The 23,043-nt window shown below is 41.4% G+C and overlaps 1 protein-coding gene and 1 pseudogene across 9 annotated transcripts in view; one reads left to right on the top strand and one right to left on the bottom strand.

The window, feature by feature from the left end:
- The window catches only part of YIPF1 (Yip1 domain family member 1), a 63,646-nt gene that overhangs the window by 28,269 nt on the left and 12,334 nt on the right, over positions 1–23,043 (bottom strand). For all 9 annotated transcript variants that reach the window (XM_004448308.4, XM_058303542.2, XM_058303543.2 and 6 more), the window contains 3 exons: positions 21,147–21,227; positions 20,825–20,912; positions 13,265–13,381 (listed from right to left, as the gene is read on the bottom strand). In XM_004448308.4, the coding sequence (XP_004448365.1) occupies positions 13,265–13,381; positions 20,825–20,912; positions 21,147–21,227 (286 nt within the window). The remainder of the gene's footprint in view (positions 1–13,264; positions 13,382–20,824; positions 20,913–21,146; positions 21,228–23,043) is intronic.
- LOC139439672 (mortality factor 4-like protein 1 pseudogene) lies at positions 1,946–2,770 on the top strand (annotated as a pseudogene).

Here is a 23,043-nt window from a genome sequence, read left to right as displayed (position 1 = left end):
GACATCTCAGGGAATAAACCCCAGAGTTAACATTTATAGGATAAACAAAAAAACAGGAAATGGTGGCCTATCCAAAGGAAGAGGATAAAAATCCAGAAAATACCAATAAGAAGACTAAGCTGTGGACATACTGGACAAAGACTTTTAAAAAATAATCTTCAATATGCTTAAAGAGAAGGAGGAAAACAAAGAGAAAGAACTAAAGGATATCAGGAAAGCAATGAATGAACAACATCAGAATCTCGGTAAAGAGACATTTTTAAAGAAACCAAATAAAAATACTGGTGTTGAAGACCACAATAAGTGAAAAGAAAAATTCCCAAGAGGGTTTTAATAGTCAACTAAAAGTTCCCAGGAGAGGGAAGCAGATGTGGCTCAAGTGATTGGGCTCCCACTTACTACATGGGAGGCCCCTGTGCCTCCTAAAGAAAACAGGGAGCTGGTGCAACGGGCAGGCGTGGCAAGCTGACACAACAAGATGATACAACAAGAGACATGAGAAGCATGAGAGACACAATAAAAGCAGGGAACGGAGGTGGCTCAGGCAATTGGGTACCTCCCTCCCACATCAGGGGTCCCAGATTTGGTTCCCTGTGCCTCCTAAAGAAACAAGGAAGATGAGTAGACACAGCAAGTGCAAACAGTGAGGGGGTAGGGAGAAATAAATTTAAAAATAAAAAAATAAAAATTCCCAGGAGGGTTTCAACAGCAGATGGCGTTGGCAGAAGAAAGAATCATTAAACTAGGGAAGCGGACTTGGCTCAATGGATAGAGCGTACACCTACCACATGGGAGGTCCGCAGTTCAAACCCAGGACCTCCGTGACCCATGTGGAGCTGGCCCACATGCAGTGCTGATGCGCACAAGGAGTGCCGTGCCACATAGGGATGCCCCTGTGTAGGGGAACCCCACGCACAAGGAGTGCACCCCGTAAGGAAAGCCACCCAGCACAAAAAAAGTGCAGCCTGCCCAGGAGTGGCACCACACACACGGAGAGCTGACACAGCAAGATGATGCAATAAAAACGAGACACAGATTCTAGGTGCCGCTGACAAGAAGACAAGCAGACAAGCAGACAAGCAGACACAGAACACACACAGCGAATGTGAATGGACACCGAGAGCAGAAAACTGAGAGCAAAAAACTGGGGGGGGGGGGGAGAAAAATAAATATATAATAAATCTTTTAAAAAATAAATAAATAAAAGACAATTGAAATGAGTCAGGCTGAGAAGCAGAAAGAAAAAAGAATTATAAAAAGTAAATACAGTCTTAGGGGACCTCTGGGACACCACCAAGTATACTATACATGTATTATGGGAGTCCCAGAAGGAGAAGACAGAAAAGGACAGAAGGACTATTCAAAGAAATAACTAAAGAAAACTTTCTAAACTTAACAAAAGTCGTGAATCTGCACATCCAAGAAGCCCAGAGAACAGCAAACAGGGAAAACTTGAAGAAAAACTATGACACATCGCACACTTATCAAAGTGTTAAAAGCCAAGAACGAGGAGAGAGTTCTGAAAACTGCAAGAAAAAAGCAACTTGTTATGTGTAACAGAGGCCCAATTAGATTAGGTGCCAATTTCTCATTAGAAACTAAAGAGGAAAGAAGGCAGTGGGTTGAAATCCTTAGTGCTCAGAGAAAACCACTGCCAAACAAGAATTTTATATCCGGCAAGACTTTCTTTGAAAAATGAGGGAGAGATTAAAATATTCCCAGATAAACAAAAGCTGAATGGCTTATTCCCACTAGACCCACCTTACAAGAAAAGGACGCTACAGAGTTGGGTGGGGTAGAGAGTAGGGTGCTGTAGCTGGGGGTGGTGGAAGAAGGAGGAAGTGGTGAGTGTGCTGTACTTTCATGATCCTTCTGATTTATGAAGCAAAGTGCCACAAAAGACAAACAAGTGAAATACTTTATACATTACAGTGGGTAGATAAAAACTGGGATGAACTGGTTCCTGAAAGCAGAGTACTCAAATACATGGGCACCAATTTGCAGAAACAGAAAGAACTTCAAAAGCCACTCAGGAGCAAGATGAAGAGGGGAAGATGAGGGGCTGCCCTAAGAAAGAAGACATCTGGTCTGCAGCAGAAAAATGTTGAAGTGAAAACAAAAAGGAACAAACAGAAAACACCTGGAAATGGAGAGGATGGTAGTACCAGTGAGACACTAGCCTCCCTGGAAGAAAAGGGCCCGAGTAGATTCAACTGTTGAAAACAAGGAAACATTCATGAACAGAGCTAAAGTTAAAGATTCCTGAAGAACTAAAACTGGCTGGTTGATGACTGGGACTTAATGACCAGGCAAAAATAGCCCTTTTAGCTTCCTGCCAAGAAGAATGTAGATTCCATTCAAGAGGATTATGCAAATTACAAGAAATCTCAAGGAAATACAGATAATAAGGAATATGCTGTTAATGAAGTTGTGGCAGGGATAAAAGAACACTTCAATGTGCGGCTGGGCACTCGGCTACTCTACACACTTGAGAGACCGCAGTATGCAGCTCACCCTGATGCACCATGTCCCAGGTGTGTAGAGAGCCACACCTACTAAGATTATTTGTACTAACTGCAGCAATGTTGGCCTATACATCTCTGGGTGAGAAGAGCCTTGCTTTATTACTGAACTATCTTTATGATTTCTTAAAATATCTGGCAAAGAATTCTGCAACTTTGTTTAGTGCCAGTGATTATGAAGTGGTTCCTCCTGAGCACCGCTGGAAAGCTGTGTGAGACTGCTGACATGCACTTCTGTTTGAATCTCTGACAACACATTTTTGTTTCTAGTCATTTTCTTGTAAAAAGGATGTACTTTGAAACTGTTAGTGTATAACAGAAAGAATTGCTATATGTTTGTTTTCTGTTTAATCTTAAACAGAAAATGAAAGGCATTATGCTCCTTTATTCTTTTCTTAAAAAAAAAGAAGGACACTAGACAATGGTTCAAAGTGGCATAAAGAAATAAAGACCTCTAGTTCAGATGACTGGGTAATTATAAATGCCAGCAATATTGTATTTTGGTATGTAACTCCCCTTCTTACTTCCTAGAGGTGCTAAAATGCAAATGCATAAAAAGTAATGATAAATCTACAATTTTGGACATACAAAGTACAAAACTATAACTTGTACCAAGTATAAAAAAAAAGGTGGGGAACCAGATCACTATAAGAACACTGTATAGGTATGCTACTGAAGTCCAGTTGGTATCAAAACAAATATGATTGTTATATATTTAAGATGTTAAATTTTTAACCCATGGGAACCCCAAGGAAAATACATAAAAAATATACCCAGATGTAGGGAAGCAGCTGTGGCTTAATCAGTTGGGCTCCCGTCTACCATATGGGAGGCCCTGGGTTAGCATCCTGGGACCTCCTTGTGAAGGCAGGCTCGCCCTTACACCACGGAGCGCCACCCAGACCGCAAGCACCACAGAGTACCGCCCAGCCCACAAGCACCGTGGAGAGCCGACTCAGCAAGGTGATGCAACAAAAAGGGAGACAAGCAAAAACACAGAAGAGCACGCAGTGAATGGACACAGAGAGCAGACAGCAAGCAAGCCTCAAGGCGGGCGGGGAAATACATACAGACACAGAAGAATGCACAGCGAATGGACACACAGAGCAGATAGCATGCAAAAAGCCACGAGGGGGATTAAAAAAAAATACATATATATATATATACATATATATATATATACACACACATATATATACCCGGATGTAAATGAGAAGGGACTCAATATGGTACAATACAAAAAAATCAAACAAACATGTAAGTAGGCATTAATGGAAGATTTGAGGGACAAAAAAGTATGAGTTACAAAAACTAAATAGCAGAAAGAAGTCCTCCATCAGTAGTGACTTTCAATGTAAATGGGTTAAACTCCCCAATCAAAAGGCAAGTTAAAAGGCATGACCCAACTATATCCCTTCTATAAGAGACTTGCCTTAATTCAAAGGTGTAAGTAGATTAAAAATAAAAGAATAGAATAATATATATATACCATGCAAGTAGCAATCAAAAGAGATTTGGGGTGGCTATAATAATATTGAATAAAATAGACTTTAAGTCAAAAACAGTTACAAGGGACAAAGACAATCATTGATAAAGGGGTCAATTCAATGAGAGCAACAATTACATGTACACTTAACAGAAGAGTCCCAAAACATATGAAGCAAATACATAGGAAATTGAAGGGAGAAAAGGATGGTTCTACGTTACTAGTAGGGAAGTTTAATATACCACTTTCAATAATGGATAAACATCTAGACAGAAAATCAATATGGAATTACAAGACTTGAGCAATACTCTAAACCAACTAGACCTAACACACACATATAGAATATATTACCCAACAACAGAATACACATTCTTTTCTAGTACACATGGATCATTCTCCAGGACAGATCATATGTTAGGTCACAAAACAAGCCTCAATAAATTTTTTAAAATACTGAAATCATACAACGTATCTTCTCCAACCACAATGCAATAAAGCTAGAAATCAATAACAGAGGGAGAACAGGAAAACTTACAAATACGTGGAAATTAAACAATGTACTCTTCAACAACTAATGGGTTAAAGAGGATATCACAAAGGAATTAGGAAATACCTTGAGAAGAAATGAAAATGAAAATACAGCATGCCAAAATTTATGGGACACAGCAAAGGCAGTCCTGAGAGGGAAATTTATAGTTTTATTTTATTTTTTTAAAAAGATTTTAAAGCTGACTACCGATGCCTCTGAAATTAAAAGTACTTTAAGAAGTATTTCAGTCAGCTAGGCTGCTGAAATGCAATATACCAGAAATAGGTCGGCTTTTACAACAGGGATTTATTCATTTGCAAGCTTACAGTTCCAAGGCTGAGAAAAATGTCCAAATCAAGGCATCATCAGGTGATGCTTCCTTCCCAAAGACAGGCTGCCGGTGATCCTAGACTCCTCTGTCACATGTCAGGGCACATGATAGTATCTCCTGGGCTCTCCCTTCTCCTTCAGACTTTGCTGCTTTCAGCTTCTGGCTTCTGTGGCAAGCACAAATGCGCACATGCTCTCTCTCTCCCCCACCCCCGTATTCATCCAATTTATAAAGGACTTCAGTTAGAGGATTAAGACACACATTGGGCCATTCCTTATTGAAGTAACATAATCAGTCTTTTACCGAGGAGTGCACCCCGTAAGGAGAGCCGCCCAGAATGAAAGAAAGTGCAGCCTACCCAAGAATGGCACCGCACACACAGAGAACTGACACAACAAGATGACGGAACAAAAAGAAAGAAACACAGATTCCCAGTGCCGCTGATAAGGATAGAAGCGGTCACAGAAGAACACACAGTGAATGGACACTGAGAGCAGACAACTGGGGGGGTTAGGAAGGGGAGAGAAATAAATAAAAAATAAACCTTTAAAAAAAAAGAACCAATTATCTAGGAATAAATCTGACTAAGAATATAAACAGAAAACTATAGAAAATTGGTTAAAGAAATCAAAGACGACCTAAATAAATAGAAGGACATCCCATGTTCATGGATTGGAAGACTAAATATTATTAAGATTCAATTCTACCCTAAGCAATTTACAGATTCAACATAATACCAAACAAAATTCCAATAGCCTTCTTTGCAGAAATGGAAAAGTCAGTCAGCACATTTTTTGGAAGGGTAAGGGGCCCTGCATAGTCAAGCCATCTTTAAAATGAAGAATGAAATTGGAGGACTGACACTTCCTGATCATAAAACTTAGTACAAAGCCCAGTAATCAAAATAGCATGGGGAGACGGACTTGGCCCAGTGGTTAGGGCATCCGTCTACTACATGGGAGGTCCGCGGTTCAAACCCCAGGCCTCCTTGACCCGTGTGGAGTTGGCTCACGCGCAGTGCTGATGCCGCAAGGAGTGCCGTGCCACGCGGGGGTGCCCCACACAGGGGAGCCCCACGCGCACAGGGAGCTGCCCAGTGCAAAAGAAAGTGTGGCCTGCCTAAGAATGGCACCGCCCACACGGAGAGCTGACACAACAAGATGACGCAACAAAGAGAAACACAGATTCCCGTGCCGCTGACAACAACAGAAGCGGACAAAGAAGAAGACACAGCAAATAGAGAACAGTCAACCAGGGTGGGGGGGGGGGGGAGGGGAAATAAATAAATAAAGAAATCTTTTAAAAAAACACAGCATGGTGGACTTCCAGGAAGATAGCTGACCAGAAAGACGTAGGACTCTCTTTTCTTCCAGAAAAATAGCTAGAGAGGAGACTGAAACAGCCTGGAAAAAAATCTTCTAGCTTTTAGGACACGAGGCAAAGGCTGGACACCACCCAGAAGAGAGAGGGACAGAGAAGAAGAGCTGCAACGGAAAAACTGTGAGTTAAAACCAGCAGCTGCTACTGCTGGCACCCTCCCTCACACGAAAGACACTTCCGGATTCTCAGGTCTCTGGGCTGGCTATGGACAAAGGGAGCTTGAGGGACCTACCACCCCAGGAAAGGAGAGAGGGACACAGCCTAAGGCTGGCTCCGCTTTTGGCCCACAGATGTGGTCTGCTGTGTCCCACCAGCCCTTCCAGGCCAGATGAGGCCACATCATTGTTTGCCTTGAGCCAGTTTGGGACTAAAGAGATCCAGCCCTTCCACCTCCCTCTCTACTAACCAGGACTGATTGTTGAGGACACAGAGTGAAGAATTATTTCCCACCCAGGAAAAGGGAAGAGGCTACAGCAAAGGCTGGAGAACTGCCTCTGAGAGTTTAAATTACAAGGCTCCTAGCCTCTATGCAGGAACCTCTATCACACTGATCCAGTCAGTGTTGCAGCAAACACACTCCCACCGGGCAAAGAGCACCATCTGCTAGCAGACCAAGGAACGTACACGTGAGAAAATTAAAAGTTAGAAAGAGAGGCTTTTGCAAGGTTTTATAGCCTCCCTCCCAAAGTTCTAGGAAGCAGGTCTGCAACCCATTACTGGGTCCAGGGCCCAGTTTTGAGCAACTAACAGGGAAAATCCTTAAGACCCGGGTTGAACAAAGAATCAAAGAACAGCAGTAACACACAGTCTTCCACCACTAGCTCCCTATGAAAGAGAAAGAAAGTGAGCACCTGAGTAATCTACCATCCTAATCAGATGCCTAGATATCAGCAAAAAATTACAAGCCATACTAAGAAAATGGAAGATATGGCCCAAGAAAAGGAATATGTCAAAGCCCCAGAAGAGATGGTTGATTTGAGACAACTAATTAAGGAAATGCACACAAATTTCCAAAATCAAATTAATAGGTTGAAAGACAATATGGCTAAAGAAATAAATGACACCAAGAAGATACTGAGTCATCAAATACAATGAATATGCCTTACTGATAAAAGGGGATGTTGATGTGGGAGGAGCAGGGTGGGGTGGGGAGTATATGGGAACCTCTTATGTTTTCTAATGTAACATTTTGTGTGATCTATTTATCTTTTTTAAAAAAGACCATAATTTAAATTAATTAATTAATTAAAAAGAAAGGTGAAGGGAAAAAAAAAAGAAAACATTGCGGGAGTGGCTGTGGCTCAGGCCACTGGGCACTTGGCTCCCATGTGGGAGGTCCCAGGTTTGGTTCCTGATGCCTCCTGGAGAAGGTGAGCAGACAGATGAGTGAACCATCTGGGGGAACAGTGGGGGATAAAGTAAATAACATAAATCTTAAAAATAATAATAATAAGACACTGAGTGAGCACAAAGAAGAATTTGAAATCCTTTATAGAAAAGTAACAGAGCTCATAAAAATGAAAGGCACAATAGGTAAGGTAAAAAACACATTAGAGGCATACAACAGCAGACTTGAAAAGAAAGAAGAAAGAATAAGTGTTTTCTGAAGACAGAACAGCTGAAGTTGAAGGGAGAAAATAATGCAAAAAAATCATGCAGGGACTCAGAGAGTTGAATGACAACATGAAACACAACAACATACATGTCATGGGAGTTCCAGAAGAAGAGAAGGGAAAAGGGGCTGAAGAAGCATTTGAGGAAATAGCTGAAAATTTCCCAACTCTTATGAAAGAAATGAATTTACATGTCCAAGAAGCACACTGTACCCCAATCAGAATGAATCCGAATAGACCTACTCCAAGATACATACTGCTCAGAATGTCAAATGTCAAAGATAAAGAAAAAATTCTGAGAGCAGCAAGGAAGAAGGAAACCATCACACACAAAGGATGCCCAAACCAGAATTACAATGAGATATCATTTCACACCTATAAGAATGGCCACTATTAAAAATACAGAGAACAAGTGTTGGAGAGGATGTGGAGAGATAGGAATACTCATTCACTGTTGGTGGGAATGCAGCCACGGTGGAGAACTGTTTCCTAAAGAATTTGAATATAGAGTTGCCACATGACCCTGCAATACCACTACTGGGTGTATACCCAGAAGAACTGAAAGCAGTTTACAAACAGACACCTGCACACAGATGTTCATAGCGGCATTGTTCATCATTGCCAAAGGTCGGAGACAACCCAGGTGTCCATCAACCAATGAATGGATAAACCCAACTGCGGTGTTTACACATGATGGAATATTATGCAGCTGTAAGAAGAAATGAAATCATAAAGCATATGACAAGATGGATGAACCTGGAGGACATTATGTTGAGTGAAGCAAGGCAGACACAAAAGGATAAATACTGTATGATTCTATTACTATGAAATAATTATATTGTTTAACATGTTATATAATTCTATTTAAAAACAACAACAACAAAAAAAAACCCAGCATGGTACTGGCACAAGGACAGATAAATAGAGCAATGGAATCGAATTGAGAGCTCTGAAGTCAACCTTCACACTTACAGCCTACTGAATTTTGACAAGGGGGCAAAGGCCACCTAATTGTGAAAGAACAGTCTCTTCAATAAATGATGCTGGAAAACCGGATCTTGATTTGCAAAAAAAAAAAAGTGAAGGAGGATCCTTACCTCATACCATATACTAAAATCAACTCAAAATGGAGCAAAGCCCTAAATATCCAAGCCAGAACTATAAAACTTCTAGAAGAAACTGTACCTTGTATTAGGTAATGGTTTCTTATATTTTACACTCAAAGTACAAGCAACAAAAGAAAAAGTAGATAAATGGGACCTCATCAAAATTAAAAATGCCTGTGCCTCAAAGAACTTTATCATAACTTACTTAATGGGAGGAAAGTGCATATCCAATAAGGGTTTGGTATCCAGAATATATAAGGATATCCTACCACTCAACAACAGAAAGACAAACCATCCAATTAAAAAATGGACAAAAGCCTTGAAAAGAACTTTTCCAAAGAAGATATGCAAATGGCCAAAAAGCACATGAGAAGATGACTGGTATCATTAGCCACTAGGGAAATGCAAATCAAAACCACAATGATACACCATTCTATACTCACTAGAATGGCTACTATTTACAAAATGGGATATTACAAGTATTAAAGAGGATGTGGAGAACTAGGAACACTCATTCATTGCTGGTGGGAATGTAAAATGGTTCAGCTGCTGTGGGAGATAGTTCCACAGTTCCTCAGAAAGTTAAGCAAAGAACTACCATATGACCCAGCAATCCCACTACTTGGTATGTACCCAAAAGAACTGAAAGCAGGGTCTAGGACAGATATTTGCACACCGATGTTTATGGTGGCATTATTCACAATTGCCAAAAGAAGCAACCCAAGTGCCCAACAACTGATGAATAAACAAAATGTAGTCAAGACATACAATGGAATATTATTTGGCTGTAAAAAAAAATGACTTTTTTTTTTTAAGATTTTTTAAAATTTTTTTTCTCTCCCCCCCATTGTCTGTTCTCTGTGTCCATTCACTGTGTATTCTGTGTCCACTTGCATTCTTGCCAGTGGCACTGGGAATCTGTGTCTCTTTTTGTTGTGTCATCTTGCTGAGTCAGCTCTCTGTGTGTGGCGTCACTCCTGGGCAGGCTGTGCTTTTTTCACGTGGGGCGCCTCTCCATGCAGGGTGCACTCCTTGCATGTGGAGCTCTCCTACGCAGGGGACACCCCTGCATGGCACGGCACTCCTTGTGCACATCAGCACAGCGCATGAGCCAGCTCACCACATGGGTCAGGAGGCCCTGGGTTTGAACCCTGAACCTCCCATATGGTAGGCAGACACTCTATCAGTTGAGCCAAATCTGCTTCCCCAAATGACGTTTTTTTTTTGTTTTGTTTTATATCTCTTCCCTTCCCCTACCCCCGCCAGTTGTCTGCTCTCTGTGTCCATTCACTGTGTGTTTTTCTGTAACCGCTTCTATCCTTATCAGCGGCACCGGGAATCTGTGTTTCTTTTTGTTGCGTCATTATTGTGTCAGCTCTCCCTGTGTGCGGCACCATTCTTGGGTAGGCTGTACGTTCTTTCACGCTGGGCGGCTCTCCTTATGGGGTGCACTCTTTGCGCATGAGGCTCCCCTACGCGGGGGACACCCCTGAGTGGCAGGGCACTCCTTGCGCGCATCAGCACTGCGCATGGACCAGCTCCATATGGGTCAAGAGGGCCCGGGGTTTGAACCGCAGACCTCCCATGTGGTAGGCGGATGCCCTAACCACTGGGCCAAGTCCGCTTCCCCCAAATGACGTTTTGATTCACATGACAATATGGATGAACCTTGAAGACATCACGTTGAGTAAAATAAGCCAAACGCCAAAGGACAAATATTGTATGATCTCACTGATTTGAAATAATTAGAATAACCAAACTCAAAGAGGCAGAATCTAGACTATAAGGTCCCAGGGGCTGGGAGGGGTTGGGGGGTATTTGGGAAGGGAATGGGGAGTTGTACCTTACAAGGTACAGAGTTTCTATCTGGGATGATGGAAAAGTTTTGGTAAAGGATGGTGGTGATGGTAATACAACAATGTGAATATAACTAACAGGCCTGAATTATATATTTGAATGTGGTTAAAAAGGGGAAATTTTAGGTTGTATATATGGTACTGGAATAAAATTTAAAAATAAAAAGACATGTGGCTGTTCCAAACATTTTTAGCTCCCAGAGCAGATTTTTCAAGATGAGAACTCCCTCATTAGGCCAAAGGTAATTTTGCTGACAAACTGCCTTTTTTGGGGGGCTAACTATGGGCAGAGGGAAGAGAATTACTACTATGGCTATAGCTACCACTTACTGATCACCTGCAGGGCACCAGGCATCATCACATTGAGTGCTGTTTTGAGAGGCAATGTAGCATAGTAGTCAAGGGCACACACGATACCAATACATCATGGATTCTAATCCTAGCTCTGCCACTTACTAGCCATGTAACTCTGAGTGGTGTTACTTAATCTCCTGCCTCTGTAAAATGGGAATAATAATAGTATACTATTTTGTAAGAGTATTATGAGAATTAAATGAGTAAAAACAGGCATACTTAGCACAGTGATTAATAAGTAACAAATGCTCAATCAAGAATTAGCTTTTTGAAAGCAGATGTGGCTCAAGCGGTTGAGGTCCCATATTCAGTTCCTGGTGCCGCCTTAAAAAAAGAAAAAACAAACAACAAGCAAGACAAATGAAAAAAAAAAAACAATTCAGGGAAGCTGATGTTGCTCAGTGGTTGAGTGCTGGTTTCCCACATCTGAAGTCCTGGTTTCAATCCCTGGCCCCCAGTACCTCAAAAAAATAATAATAATTAGTCTTTTTTTTTTTTTAATAATTAGCTTCTTATATTGTTAACTAATATGAGCACACATTATTTCATATAATCTGTATCTCCAATTCAAAGATGAAGAAACAGGATCAGCAAAGTTAAGTGGTTTGGTGAAGGTCACATAATTAATAAGTGGTAGAAGTAGGATCTGACCCCAGACCTTACTCATACTCTTTACATGAAATGGAAAAAGGCTTGTCTATAAGGCCAATGACTATCTAATTGGTACATATTTCCCATCCCTTCCTAACCCCGGGACGCCCAATTACAGAGGATAAGAACAGATAGAGATCCTCCTGAGTTTTCAGAGCCCCAGGAAGGGTGGCTCACTCTTTCTTCTGTTTCAGTATACCTATACATACCTCAAACAGAGATAATCACATACTGTTTTCAACAATATTCATTTACTTGTCTTCCCTGACTTAACCATTGAACTACTTGAAGCAGGGTCTACATCATATGGATAGCATTTATTAAGCTAAACTCAAGCTCAAGGTCATTTGATAAGTGAGTTGGAGCTGAATTGAGGTGTGGCTCCAAAATCTGGTCCGACTCCAAGATGGAGAATGAAATAAGGGAAGAAGGGAAAGTATGCATTTACACACACACACATGTAAATACATATATATCCACACAGGAATATGTGTGTATATATATAAATAGTAATAGTTAATGTTCATAAAATTCTTCTAATCTCTTCACATTCATCAATTTTTTATTCTTACAATAGCCTTGAAATATATGTATTATTATTCCCATTTCATTGAAGAGGAATCTGAGGCCAAGAGAGATTAAATAACTTGCCCAAGGTAGACATTAGCAAGTGATGGAGCTGGAATTTGATGGCAGTGGTCTGGTTCCAGAGCCCGTTCTCTTATTTAGCCTGCTATATGGCCTCTCAACAGGAGAGCAGGCAGGCAGGCAGGCAAGCAGGTAGGAGTGACAGAATTGAGAAAGTGGCACCAAAGGTCAATCTCATACAAAGCCAAACTTCTTCATTCTGGGTGTCTGTCCCTACAAGTCCCTAAAAGCTATTTTTTAGCTACCCAATACCAACACAAGAATAGAATGACATCTACAGGCCCATCACTAGAACATATTTACTCTGCATTTTCCCTTGCAGGCTTTGACCACTTGTAGAGTTCTCTTCAACGAAGTTACTAACATAGCATAGAAATAATTTTGAATTATCAGTTTTCCATGTTGCTCTACGTGTTTTATAATTAGTGGCTACTCCTGCTAGTTCAGTCATTACAACTTAAGTAATAATGCCCCTATTGTTTCCAACATTTAGATAATACAAACAATGCCACAATGAAGATTTCATGCACAGTGCTTTTTACTTATTTTGTATATTTTTCTTAGGATAAATTCCAGTTGCAACTGAGCCTTGCCTTACAGCTTTCCAAAAGATTATGTGGGTTTAAACTGATGGGTGGTGAACTCTGTGATAATAGGTATGTTTGAATCCTTAAATATGGAAAGCAGGAGCTGCAGTGCCTAGAGACAGGGGCCCAAGAGCTCGCTGGGTAAAAAGAACTCATGGTACAAACTGACAGCATTCCAAATGAGCCAAGCTATTCACTAACCTTTTCGGAATTCAGGCACATAATGGTAAGTCTTCTCTCCCAGATGGATTAAGAAGTTGGAAAGATTCCCACTAATTGCAATGGCAAAGACCAGTGTGGCACATATCCAAAAGGGGCCTGCAAAGAAAGAAACCAGAAAATTCAGAGACAAAAAAATGAAGCATTTGCCTTTATACTCTTAAAAATAATTTCTTATCTTCCTCACCCTATCCATGCAAGCAAGGGAAAATTATTTTTAGATCAATCAATATTTAATGGGAATTTTCTTTTTTAAAAGGTCAAAACACAACTCAGTAATTAGCTGCTGTAAAGACTGGAGGGATTGGAATGCAAAGACCAAAACACCTTCCACAATTAGATGAATAAAGACACTGATTTGTTTATAGTTTCTTTTATTAAGGGATTATTAAAAAAAAATCCATGGTCACTTTGTTCAACCTTCAGTATCAGGCTATAGGAAGCAAAGATTAATTCCTTTACCTAAGTGCTACATATTAATGCCAGAGAAAAATATCTTTAATCAGATAGGGCCTTATGCAGTGAAGAGTAGGGCAAGGAGAACTCTTTAGGGCAGAATTAATTTACCAGTTCACCATGGCTGTGTATGTGTGTATGTGTGTGTATTGTGTTTTAGGCTCTTCTGTCTTTAATGACAAAGTAATACATGCACATAGTTTAATATTCCAAAGGTAGAAAAGGGATAGAGAGAAAAGTAAGCTTCCCTCTCTCTCCTATATAGCTATCCATTTCCCCTCCCTAGAGCTTACTACAATAGCCAGTTTCTGGTGAAGTCTGCCACAGACATTCTATATACCTGTAAGCAAATGCATATGGGCATGTGTTTTATGCAAATAATAATACATACATATCTTGTTCTGCATTTTTGTAGTTTCACCTTAATATATCCATAACTATTTGTAAAGTTTAATCTTTTATTAGTATTTATAAAATATTCAACTGAGTAGATGAGTACTCCGTGCTCTGCAACCCTCTTTCATCATTTCCTTGATCTCATGAATACCATCTAGAAAAAATACTATGTTAACCAAATACAATTTTTAAATCGAGACATTTTATAAATTTTATGCATTTCAACCTTCAATTTCATGAATATTTTGCAATACTCTTTGGGATAATTGCAGGCACCTTGACATATCACAAAGTTAAGAAATTATTGTACTGAGGAAATGACTGGCATAAACAGATGAGTGCTTTTCAAAGCCAAGCACTGGCTCCTGAAGGTGGGATAATGAACACAAGCAATCAACTGGCATGTTCCAAAGAACCACTCATATCATCTTTCCACAAACCACCTGTTTACTCACTAAACTAGAGATAAAGTAAAAACCAGAAACAAAAACAAAAACTTTGTTGACTAAATGAACAAAACTATGTTGTAGATGGGCTGAGACCTCTCAAACAGGTGACCACAAGGGGTCAAATGATTAATTTATAGTATCCATATAACCAGAAAGCAAAGAATATCCTTCTATCACCCATTACTTACTAAGCACCTACTACTGCTTACGTAGGTCCTGGACTAGAAACTGGGGACACAACAACACATGACAGAGATGTAGCCACTGCCTTCAGCGTGTTTAGACACACTGGAGAGAGAGACAATAAAACATTTCATCTCAGGTGTTTTGACAGATGGAAGTCCAGGGTACCTATGGGAGCACCAAGGGAGGGCACCAAGCCTAGAGCACATGGTAGTTCAGACGGGGGGTCTAAAGAAGAGGAAGAGTATGCCAAGTGAAGAAAGAATAAAGGAGTGGTCCCAAAAGAGGGAATGCATAAGTGCGGTCACCCCTCGGGCTGAAGTGTGGTTTGCTGGCCTGGCGGGGGAGCAGCCGCGGCAGGCCAAGCCGCTGCCCCCATAATAGGGTGGCTGGTCGGACTCACCGTCACCCCTGAAGGGAGCTCGGCATGGGCGCAGAGTGCCCTCGGGTCTCCCCTTCTCGGCAGCCATGCTTCCGCGGCCGCCCCTCCTCCCGGATGGCGCCACACGATGCCTGTGGGGCGGCACCCTTCTTCTTCTTTCTCCCTGCGCAGGCCCAGGGCGGAAAATTCCAGTCTGCCCTTTTCCCCTCCCCCGACAGCAGCAACAGCCAGGCGTGGGCGGAAAACTCAAGTCTGCCCTCTACCCCAGCAACAGCAGCCACCAATCACTAAGCCCTGCCACTTCCCCCAGCAACAGCGACAGCCAATCCCTAACCACCACCCCTCCCCCGTCCAGTACCGCCCACTGACCTTTCGCCGACAACCAATCAGAACAGGGCATGGCTTCGACCAATCAGCCTTCCCCAGCCCCTATAAAACTGTTGCCTCTCCCTCAATAAAGCGGACTTGCGTGTTTACCTTGTCTCCGTGGTGGTTCTTCTGCCGTGCGCCCTCCAGTCCTGAGAGCCCCCGACAAGGGCCTGGCCTCCCTTGTCCCCAGTTCGTCGCCTGCTTCTCCAGGCGACCCCTTCGTCGCCGGCTTCGCCGGGCGACCCCGTCAGCCGAACCGCACAACCCCTGTGAGACCGACCCCTCGTCTGCTGCCGGACCGATCCCTCGTCCCAAGCGGGACCGACCCCTCGTCCTAAGCTGGACCGACCCCTCGTCCGCAGCCAGACCCCACCTCTACCAACTGAGCAAGCCGCCGCACATAAGCAGAGACCCAAAAACAAGAGAGAATATTTTGAGGTTAAGGAAGCGTGGGGTCAAGAGTAGCCAGAGATTGGTAAGATGGCCAGGGCCAGATCATGAAAGGATTTAGAAGACCTGTTAGTGTGTCTGGAATTTATCTTGAGGGCAATAGGAAGCCTTGTAAGGGGAGATATTAATACTGAATTAAAGACCTGTCCAGCATTCTCTGGCTCCCCCATCCCCTAAGTTACCCAACAATCCTAGCAAGAAAACTTTCTTACCCCATAGCATTCCTATTCCCTCTTGCTATTAGCTCTTTCCCCTGTTTGTAAGCCTGCGATGAATACCTACTGTTTAAGGACAAACTCTAAGTTCCTCAAGCTGATATAAAAGGTCCACCACTATCTAGGCTCTGTAACTTCTCCAGCTGGCCTCAGAGGAAGCTTGGGCTCCAGACAGGACACAACCAGCACTCGTCCCAGGGCCTGCCATGCTGCCTCTTATGCCTTCACTTTCTCTTTCCTGTCAAATTCCTACTCTTAATTTGGGGTGGGGTTGAGAGGGAGCCTTAATTTAGATTGTATTTATAACTAAAATTTCATATTATGCATTTTTATTACACAACATTTCTAACATATAGAAGAGCACAAAGAATGATAAAATAAACACTGGATACACCCATCATTCCACATTTTCAAACCTTTTAATGGTGTCCTACTATTTGTACCCTTCTATAACTTGCTCTTTTTTATTTTACATTGTTCTGAGATTTATGCATGTTGGTACTTACAGATCTCATTCATTTTAAAAATCTGTATAGAGTTCCATGTATGAATATACCACAATTTATTCATCCATTCTCCTGCTGATGGATATTTTGGCTGTTTCCAAATATTTGCTATTACAAGCCATGCTTCAGTGAATAATATTCTTGTATATATCTTCTTGTACACATGTGAGTTTCTCTAGGAATATATATCTAGGAGTGAAACTGCTGAGTTGTAGGGTATGAGCATCTTCAAATTGTTCCAATTTGCATACCAGTTACATGCCCAAAGGATACAAAAGTTCCACTGCTCTACATCTTGGACAACACTTGGTATCAATGCTTACGAAAATCTGACTTAGAGTAAGTTATTCCTCTGCTCAAAACCCTCTGATGGCTTCTCATTCAAGTAAAAACCAAGGTTCACTGTGATCTTCAAAACCCCAGCACGGTGGCGGACTTGGCCCAGTGGTTAGGGCGTCCGTCTACCACATGGGAGGTCCGCGGTTCAAACCCCGGGCCTCCTTGACCCGTGTGGAGCTGGCCCATGCACAGTGCTGATGCGCGCAAGGAGTGCTGTGCCATGCGGGGGTGTCCCCCGCACACGCAAGAGTGCACCCCGTAAGGAGAGCCGCCCAGCGCGAAAGAAAGTGCAGCCTGCCCAGGAATGGTGCCACACACACAGAGAGCTGACACAACAAGATGACGCAACAAAAAGAAACACAGATTCCTGTGCTGCTGACAACAACAGAAGCGGACAAAGAAGACACAGCAAATAGACACAGAGAACAAACAACCGGGGTGGGGGTGAGGGGGAGAGAAATAAATACATAAATAAATCTTTAAAAAAAAACAAAAAACCCCAGCATGATCTGCCCCTCCTCATTGTCTCTCTGATGTCATCTCTACTAGGCCCTTCCTGTTCACTCCGCTCCAACCACACTAGTCTCTTTGCTGTTCTTTGAACATACTAGGCAGGCTCCTGCCTCAGGGCCTTTGAACTTGATCACGTTGCTTTAAATGCTTCTTCCTATAGATATCTACATGAATCACTCCCACTTCCTACATTTCATGTCCTTCTCTGCTCTAACTTTTCACCTTAGCCTGTCACTAAAAACTATATACTTTGTTTATTTTCTTTATTTATTGTGAAGCTCAGTAAACAATAAACCCCCAAAGGCAGGGATTTCTGTCTGTTTTGTTCCCTGCTATATGACTAGTGCCTAGAATAAACTGAAGGAATGAATTAAGGTGAGCCAACTTGCATGTATGCTAAAATGATGGACCTAAAGTGCTGCGACCCACACAGCTGAACAGGTTCCTGAGGTGGGAAGAGTGTGAGGCTGAGAAATGAAAGACACCTAGCAGGGGTCAGGTGGACTGTGAGGAGCTCGCAACTACCTCAGGCACTTGGCTTAATCACGCACTTTATTTTATACCATAAGAGGAAACAGCACATTTGGGGGGTTTGTGTTTCTAGGTTACTAGAAACACAAAAGTTACTCTTCTATTCATAAGGCTACAGATAACACAGTTTCTTTCTCATCCACACCCAGCATATTCAGCTCAGCACATGACCTTGCCCAGTGGGCACCTCCTAGTTTATCTCCAGACTCTCCAGGTGCACTTTGTCTACATTCTCACTGTGAACCCTGGGGCCTGCTTTGCAGGGCTCCCCACACTAAAGAACATCTTGTTTTAGTTTATATTAAACTAATTATATATTATAGGTGGAAGTACACATTTTTTTCATATATTTATTGGCCATTTAGAGTTCATCTTCTTCGAATTGACCGTTTTCCCCCAGAGTGGTTTGCTTTATTCTTTTCCGTGTGTGGGGGAGGGAGATACTGGGGATTGAAACCACGACTTGTACAGGCGAGGCAGGCTCTCAACTACTGAGCTACACCCACTCTGCTTATTCTTACAATTTGTAGTTCTTTATATATTCTTGTTTCTAATCCTTTGTTAGTTATATGCATTGTAAATGTTTTCTCTGGACTCTTTTTGTTGTTGTTTTTTACTTTGCCAGTAGTTTATTTTATTGTGGAGAAATTTTAAATTTTAGTTTAAATGTAGTCAAATTCACCAATCTTTTACTTAGGCCAGAATGATTGGCACCTCTTCTGCAATCTTTTTCCTGACTGCCTTCCTCTAATCCACCCCACAATGCCCAGCCTCTCTCTGCTATAAAATACTTTACCTATATTGGGCCTTTTTTGTTCGTTTGTTTACCCATGTTTATGAGGTCATGAAGCTACTTGTGTTGTGGGAAAAAAGCATGCTCTGGATTCAAGTCCTGGCTTTGTCTTGAGAGGCAGCACAACATAGTGATGAAGAATGTGGAATTACAAGCTACACCATTGGTTTGAAAACTGAGCTTGGCCGTTTATGAGCTATATGATCTTAGGCAAGTTACTTGACCTCTGTGTAACTCAGTATCCTCATCTACAAACTGGGGATAATAATAGTACCTACCTCATAAAGTTGACATTGTTATGAGGGTTCCTCATATAATAGTACCTACCTCATAAAGCTGACATTGTTATGAGGGTTAGTAGGGTTCCTCCCTATTAACAGTTCTTCCCTAATAACAACACATAGTAAGCACTCTAAGTGTGTTTGTATTATTGTTATTATTGCTAACTCTATGACTATGGGCCAGTGACCCTCCGCAAGCCTCGGCTATCTCTTTTCTAAGATAAGGCTACCTTGGAGTATGGGAAATAGAATAAGTAAATCACTTAGCTCCATGCTTACCACTTGTAAAATAACAAATGTTAGTTTCCCGTCTTCTTTTCTGAGGATGGGCACTATGGTTTGATGTTCCAGTCCCCAGTCTAGTATAGAGCCTAGCATAAAATAAGGTTTCAAAAATTGTTTGAGCACCTACTCTATGCAGAACGCGCTGCTGGACACGGATGACATGGATTATTTAGACACAGAGCCTGCCCCACAAGAAATTTTCAGGATAGAAATAGGAATGAATGAGAAGACTAAAAAGAGAAACTGGCTTTAGCAACCTTTAGACAAAAAGCTCGGGCCAGGGCAATGGAGTTCACATCATGCTCCCTGGAGCTCCAGGGAGCCCACCGAGGAACTTCTGGATTGTCACAGAGAAAGGGGGCTCAGGGGAAGGGAATCTCTCCTCAGCCTCATCTAGAACAGTTCCACTTTTATTGGTTCTAAATATTGGTCTTCCTTGCCATTTGAGAAAAAAGTTCTGTACCTTAAAATCACTAGTTTAATAGAATGAATATGGCCTTTATGTAACCCTTAGCTACAGTCTAATTCTGTTTTTTATGTTTGACAACTCTCAGCCTGTAAAATAGGGATAATAACAGTTTAGCTTTATTGTAAAGATTAAATTGTGTATGTAGTATACATAGTAGATTCTTGTGAATTCCTTTTTCTCTTATAATCAACATATATAATCTCTCTACCATCTATTGTTTAGCATTGAGCATATACTGACCTTCATTAAGCATCAGCTTCCTCATTTGGAAAACAGGAAAAATAATACCTCTTAGAGGATTGTTGTAAGAATTAAATGGGCCATGCACACAGAGTATCTAGTGCAGTCCCTGGCACAGAGAAAGTGCTTAGAACTATTGGCTCTCTTCTACCCTCAAAAGCAATAGGCCAACATTTGTAGACCCCTTTCTCTCTGGAGCACTGTGGACCTCAAAGCTTTGCTCAGAAAGCAGGAAAATCAGGGGACGATGGTCACCCCCTGGCCCATCCTTGTTACAGATGTCCAGGGCTGCTGACAGAATCCCAAGGGAAGCCAGTCCATTCCAGAACAGAGCCAAAACTCAACACTGAAAAGGAAAAAGTGTAAAACACTCACCCCCTACCATTGTATCCTCCATAAATCAAAATAAGCAATCTCTTCCTGACAAACTGATTTAATTTTGTTTCAAGTTTATAACATCATGTAAAGACTTTTGAAGGACATATTATCACTGTTAACCATGGCATTAATATATAATTGCACTTTCCCCAAAACTCTTTGCAAAGGCTGCTACCGAAGCTCAGCAGAATCTAATGAAAGTTTGCATATCCCACCAACAGTGCACTCCTCCAACTTTCCAGGCAACTCACATACTCACCTGAGTTCAACAGGTATATGCTAAAGAATCAAATGGCACCACACATACCATAGAGATCTGGATTGCTGCGAATATATAATCTCACAAAGTTTTTTCCTGGTATTGGCAAAAGAGACCCTTTTATTCTGTCAAAGACCTGAAAAACAACATAGCAGTAATCCTACTGAAGATTTTTTTGAAAGTTTAATAAATTCAATGACAGCAAAATTGAAATTCTGTAGCTTTTATGATCATAGTACTTTCAAATGCCACTGTTTACTTTAAGACCATTCCCAATATATAAAAGGTTTTCACATTATTTGATTGTTTAACCACAGAAGAAACAAGTCTCCATTATATGCAAAAAGAAAGGTGAAACTGGTTTACAAACCTGGTAAGTGTCCACATCAAAGAATGTTTGATAGTATTCGAATGTCCAGAAGGGGGAGCTTTTCTTCTGTCCAGCAAGTAACTGTCAGGTAAAATAAACATAATGAACACAGAGCAATCCCTAATTCCATCTGTGTAGAGAGAAAGAATTGATCTAATGGAAAAGCCAAGATGTGCAAAAGATCAGAATCTTATGTATTTATCAGCCTACAGCTAGTAAGATCTACCTCATGGGATTACAGGGAGGATTAGATTAAATATCATATACAATATATATTACATATAATATATACATAAATACACATACAGTAGGCAGTCGCTGTATTTGAATGTCTTCTCCTAGTCTACCATTTCAAGATCCTTACCACTATCACCATCCGAATTGCCAAAACTCTGATATACTGATTCATATGGAATACCAAAACATAAAAATATTACTGCTCTGACAAAAAGAACAAAAATTATAATTTAGAAGAGGCACATGAGGCTCTTCTGTGGCAGAATGAAGGCCCTTTGGCAGAATCCTGATTGTCTTCTTCAGATACATGAAGAGGATTCAGGCAGCAAAAGGCACACATTGACTCTGAGTAGATTTGCAGGACAAGAGTAGGTGCCATGGACAGATAATTTTGGCTCATTATAAAGGGAAAAACTTTCATAACTGAGTTGTCCAACACTAGCCTGTGCTGCCTAGCATTCTGGCACACAGCCCAGTCCTGGAGATATTCAAGTGCTATCTTTCTGACATACCATGGGCAGCATTAATATCTTGGAAGGGGACCAAAACAGAGACCCCTGGAGGTTCTTTCCAACTGTAATATTAGACAGGATCGTGAACAACACAGACATACCCACACTGGAAACACTACGTTTTTTTTTATTGAACCCGGGACCTCGTATGTGGGAAGCTGGTGCTCAACGACATCAGCTCCCAGGAGTTGTTTTTGTTTATTTGTTTTTTGCTTTTAGGGGGTACTGAAAGCCAAACACAGGATCTCCCACGTGGGAAGCAGGCGCACAACTGCTTGAGGCACATCTGCTCCCTACACTTTTAATTTAAAGACAAGCTGTTAAAACCTCGGCTTGACTATAGATCCTATCTGATACAAATGGCCAAGGAATTCTGTTATATCATGGAATACTGGCAGCCTCTTCCCAATTTATAGGCACAATTGAGATAATGGATAGAGGTTTTCAATTTTAAGATTTTTTTCCTCCTATATATTTCTTCTTAAACTTCTGATGCCTGTTGTTCCTCAAGTATACTAATAATCACTCCTGTATTATGTGGGCACCAATCGCTTTAACTGGCATTTAACATACATTAACTCTGGTAAGAGGTGATGAGTACAGGCTCTGGATTTAGACTGCCCCAGTTTAAAGTCTTGATCTGTGACCTGCCAGTTGTGTCCTGGGGCAAGTTTCTTAAACTCTATACCTCAGGTTTTGCATTTGTAAAATGAGGATAATAATAATAACAATACCTGGCTCATAGAGTTGGTTTTAGGATGAAGCAAGATAATCCAAGTAAGGAACTTCATATGGTATCTGGCACTACTAAAGACTAAATAAATATCAGCTTTTGAGATGGTAATAATGATAGTAGTCAACTTTTTTTTAAGGTACCAGGGGCTAGGGATTGAACTTGGGACCTTGAATGTGGAAAGCTGGCACTCAGCCACTGAGCCGTATTGGCTCCCCTGAGTTTGTTTTGCCTGTGGTTTTGTTTTTTGTTTGGGAGGCACCAGGGACCGAACCCAGTACCTCCCATTGCGAAGCAGGTGCTCAACCACTTGGGCCATATCTGCTCCCAACATACTATTTTCTCATATTTCAAATGAGGAAACTCAAACTGAGAGAAGTTAAAGTAACTCACCTAAGACCACACAGCCCTATCA

Source organism: Dasypus novemcinctus, chromosome 9, assembly GCF_030445035.2.
Source record: "Dasypus novemcinctus isolate mDasNov1 chromosome 9, mDasNov1.1.hap2, whole genome shotgun sequence".
Classification (NCBI taxonomy): Eukaryota; Metazoa; Chordata; class Mammalia; order Cingulata; family Dasypodidae; genus Dasypus; species Dasypus novemcinctus.
Note: the sequence above shows the minus strand (reverse complement) of the source record. Positions and strands in the feature narration are given on the sequence as shown.